General features: G+C 42.8%; 1 protein-coding gene across 1 annotated transcript; it reads right to left on the bottom strand.

Annotated features, from left to right (window-relative positions):
- Positions 1–1,593: 1,593 nt before the first annotated feature.
- On the bottom strand, positions 1,594–2,292 carry LOC112786201 (uncharacterized). The gene has a single exon (XM_025829604.1). The coding sequence runs from the start codon at positions 2,290–2,292 to the stop codon at positions 1,594–1,596; it is 699 nt and encodes a 232-aa protein (XP_025685389.1).
- Between the last annotated feature and the right edge of the window lie 1,680 nt (positions 2,293–3,972).

A 3,972-nucleotide genomic window follows, 5' to 3' on the forward strand; every position in this document is an offset into this window, starting at 1 on the left:
TCTGATTGCTAAATTTTCTAGCCATATTCGCTTCTATTTAATTTATTATTTAATTAATTATGGTTTGACCGGGTTTTAAAAAATAACAAAAGAAGAAGAGAATAGTAGAAGAAGGAAGAAAGAGATGGAGAAGAGAGGGGGAAGAGGCTTCGGCCTTGTGTGTGGGAAGGGGAAGAAGAATGTAGTGTAGAATGTAGAGTGTGAGAGAGATGACAGGGATGTGGTTGTGTGTGTATGAAGGGGTGAATGAGGGGGTATTTATAGGGGAGGGTGGGTTAGGGTTCAGCTATAGGGGAGGGGAGAAAAGGGTGGGAAAAGTTTAAATTTGAATTGGGTGGGGGTTGGTGGGAGTTATGATGGGTTTAGGGAAGTGTGTGTGTGTGTGTGTTAGGAAGAAGAAAAGTAGGGTGTGGCTTTCAAGGTATAGAAAGGTGAGAGAGAGTGTGGGGTAGGTGGAGATTCTGTGGGGCCCACTAGTCCTGAGAGGCTAGGGAATTCTAATTTTCTGTCCCCTTGTGGGCGTTGAACGCCCAGCCTTGCTCCCTGGCTGGCATTGAACACCAGCTTCTGCTCCCCATAAGGCATTTAAACGCCCAGAGACTCCCTTCCTGGCGTTCAACGCCAAGTCTCTGCTCCCTGTAGGGCATTGAACGCCCTTGCTACCTCCAGGGTGGCATTCAACGCCAAGTCTCTGCCCCCTGTAGGACATTGGACGCCCATGATGCCCCTTGGGTGGCGTTCAACGCCAGCTAGGGGTCTTCCCAAGGTGTTCTGCTCGTCCTCTTTCGATGTACTTGTCTCTGTTCTAAGTACTGTACATGATCACAGACATTAAAAAGCAAAGGAAACAACTATGAAAACAACTTAATATAACTCAAATAGAAATAAACTTCAGGAAAAACAGAAATACTCTAATCATGGTTGAGTTGCCTCCCAACAAGCGCTTCTTTACCGTCACTAGCTTGACGGAGAACTCCTTTATGAAGATGGATAGGGGCTCAGAACTTCGCCCCTTACGGTGAACTTCTTCCCTGTGCTCTCGTGAATGAGCTCCACATGTTCTAGAGACAGGATTCTGTTCACAGTGTGTGGAATGACTGGGTTATCCGTGAAGACAACTCTCATGCCAGGTGAGAGGCCTTCAGTAGGGATCTTCTTGTCCTTCCAACCCTTAGGTACCTTCTTCTTGGTGCCTGCCTTCTCAGTGCTTGATGAAGATTGCCCAACACCAAACTTAGAGTTGGTGTCTGGGGGCTCTGTATAGCTCTGCACACAGAGAGAAGGTTCGAACACTATGTGCTGTACGGTGGTACCTCTTTTGTCAGAGGGGGAGTTAGGTTTGGACATCTTGAATAAGATGCAATCCTCATGCAACTACAGAACTAACTCTCCCTTTTCCACATCAATTGTGGCTTTGGCAGTGGCTAGAAAAGACCTTCCAAGGATGATAGACTTGTCCTTGCCCTCTCCAGTGTCTAGGATTATAAAGTCCGTAGGGATGTAAAGATTTTCAACCTTCATTAAGACATCCTCTACCATGCCATATGCCCTTTTTAGGGTTCTGTCTGTCATTTCTAAGGAAATGTTGGCAACTTACACCTCTAGAATTCCCAACCTTCTCATTACAGAGAGAGGCATGAGGTTGATGCTTGATCCAAGATTACATAAATCCTTCTCAAAGGTTATTGTCCCTATGGTGCAGGAAATTAGGAAACTTTCGGGGTCTGGCTTCTTCTGAGGCAGCTTCTTCTGAACCAGGACACTGCACTCTTGGGTAAATACTGGAGGTTCCTCCTTCAATGCCTCTGTTTCACAAAATTTGGCATGCAGCTTCATGAGGGTTCCCAAGTACCGAGCAATTTTCTCTTCCCTAGTTTCCTCTTCCTCATCAGAAGAGAAGTATTCTTCAAACTCCATAATCTGTAATAGGGCATTCAAGGGGACTTCTATAGTCTCCTGATGAGCTCTAATTTCCCTTGGCTCTTCAATATGAGAGTCCTTAGTGGGTGTTGAACACCCATCCTCTTCTATTGTGGCGTTCAACGCCACAACTTGCTCCTCCTTGGGTGTTGAACGCCAGCAAGAATGCCCAGCTACTCCCTTGTTGGCATTCAACGCCAGAAGCTCCTTTTCAGATTCGGCATCAGCTTCTATAGTGAGAGCCTTGCACTCTTCTCTTAGGTTTACTTCAGTATTGCTTGGAAAAATGCTAGAGGATATCTCAGGGATCCTCTTGCTCAGTTGACCAATCTGTAACTCCAGATTCCTGATGGAAGACCTAGTCTCTGTCATAAAATTGTGAGTGGTCTTAGAGAGATCAAAGACTATGGTGGCTAAATCAGAGAGACTCTACTTAGAAGTCTCCATCTATTGCTGAGAAGGTAGGAATGGTTTGTTATTGAACCTATTCTGGTTTCTTCTACCTTGATGTTGTTGAAGCCTTGCTAAGGCTTCTATTGATCCCTCCATGAAAAGTTGGGATGATTCCTCCATGATGAGTTGTAGGTGTTTCCATAAAGCTCATTATTGAGATTTCCTAAGGAATTTCCCATATAGTTAACCTCTTCCATCATGGGTTGATCTGGATTATAGGCTTCTCCTTCATAGGATGCCGCTTGAGTGCTGCCAGCTGCAGCTTGCAATCCAGTCAGATACTGAGAGATCATGTTGACCTGTTGGGTCAGGATCTTGTTCTGAGCTAATATGGCATTCAGAGTGTCTACTTCCGTGACTTCTCTCTTCTGAGTAGCTCCACTGTTTACAGGGATCCTCTCAGAAGTGTACATGAATTGGTTGTTTGCAACCATATCAATGAGTTCCTGTGCCTCTTCAGGCATTTTCTTCAAGTGGAGTGATCCACTAGCAGAGTGGTCCAATGCCATCTTGGACATCTCAGAAAGACCATCATAGAAGATATCTAGCATGGCCTAGTCTAAAATCATGTTAGGAGAGCACCTTCTGATCAGTTGCTTGTACCTCTCCCAAACTTCATAGAGGGATTCACCCTCTTTCTGTCTGAAGGTCTGAACTTCCACCCTAAGCTTGCTCAGCTTCTGAGGTGGAAAGAACTTGATCAATAATGCATTAACCACCTTCTCCCAACAGTCTAAGCTTTCCTTAGGTTGAGAATCCAGCCATAACCTAGCTCTGTCCCTTACAGCAAAGGGGAAAAGCATAATCTTGTAAATCTCTGGATCCACTCCATTAGTCTTGACAATATCACAGATCTGCAAGAAATTAAAGATGAATCTGTTGGGATCTTCCTATGAAACTGGTAGTTCTGTTGAACTAGAGTGACCAGTTGAGGCTTCAGCTCAAAGTTGTTTGCACCAATGGCAGGTATAGAAATGCTCCGTCCATAGAAGTCAGACGTGGGTGCAGTAAAGTCACCTAGGACCTTCCTTGCGTCTCCTCTATCATTGGGATTGGCTGCTATCTCTGTATTCTCAGCTTCTTGTTCAAAAATCTCTATGAGATTTCCTCTAGAGTGTTGTGCTCTAGCTTGTTGTAGCCGCCTCCTTAGAGTCCTCTCAGGTTCAGGTTCAAGATCAAAGAGAGGTTCTTTATCTCTGTTCCTGCTCATAAACAAGAAAAAGAAAACCAAGAAAGAGAAAGAATGGAAGTTTCTATGTTAGAATATAGAGAACTCCCTGTGAGATATTTGAAGAAGAAGAAGAATGAATGTGGAAGATGAGATGGAATTCGAAAATAGAGAGGGGGATTTCGAATTTTAAGAATGAAAAGGGAAACTAGAATTAAAATATTTTTATTTTTATTTTATTTATTTATTGATTTTCGAAAATAACAAGGGAATTAAAAGCTAAGACAACTAATTAACTAAAAATATTTGAAAATTAAATGTGATTTTAGAAGTAGTTTTCGAAAATAAAAGAAAGAAAAAGTCAAACAAAGATTTTGAAATTCAAATTTAAAAGAAAGTAAAGAATTGAAATTTAAAAGTTTTAAATTTAA

The sequence above is a fragment of the Arachis hypogaea genome, chromosome 20 (genome assembly GCF_003086295.3).
Source record: "Arachis hypogaea cultivar Tifrunner chromosome 20, arahy.Tifrunner.gnm2.J5K5, whole genome shotgun sequence".
Classification (NCBI taxonomy): Eukaryota; Viridiplantae; Streptophyta; class Magnoliopsida; order Fabales; family Fabaceae; genus Arachis; species Arachis hypogaea.

Coding starts and splice junctions, on each gene's coding strand:
- LOC112786201 (XM_025829604.1), bottom strand. CDS start 2,292: ATGACAGAGACTAGGTCTTCCATCAGGAATCTGGAGTTACAGATTGGT.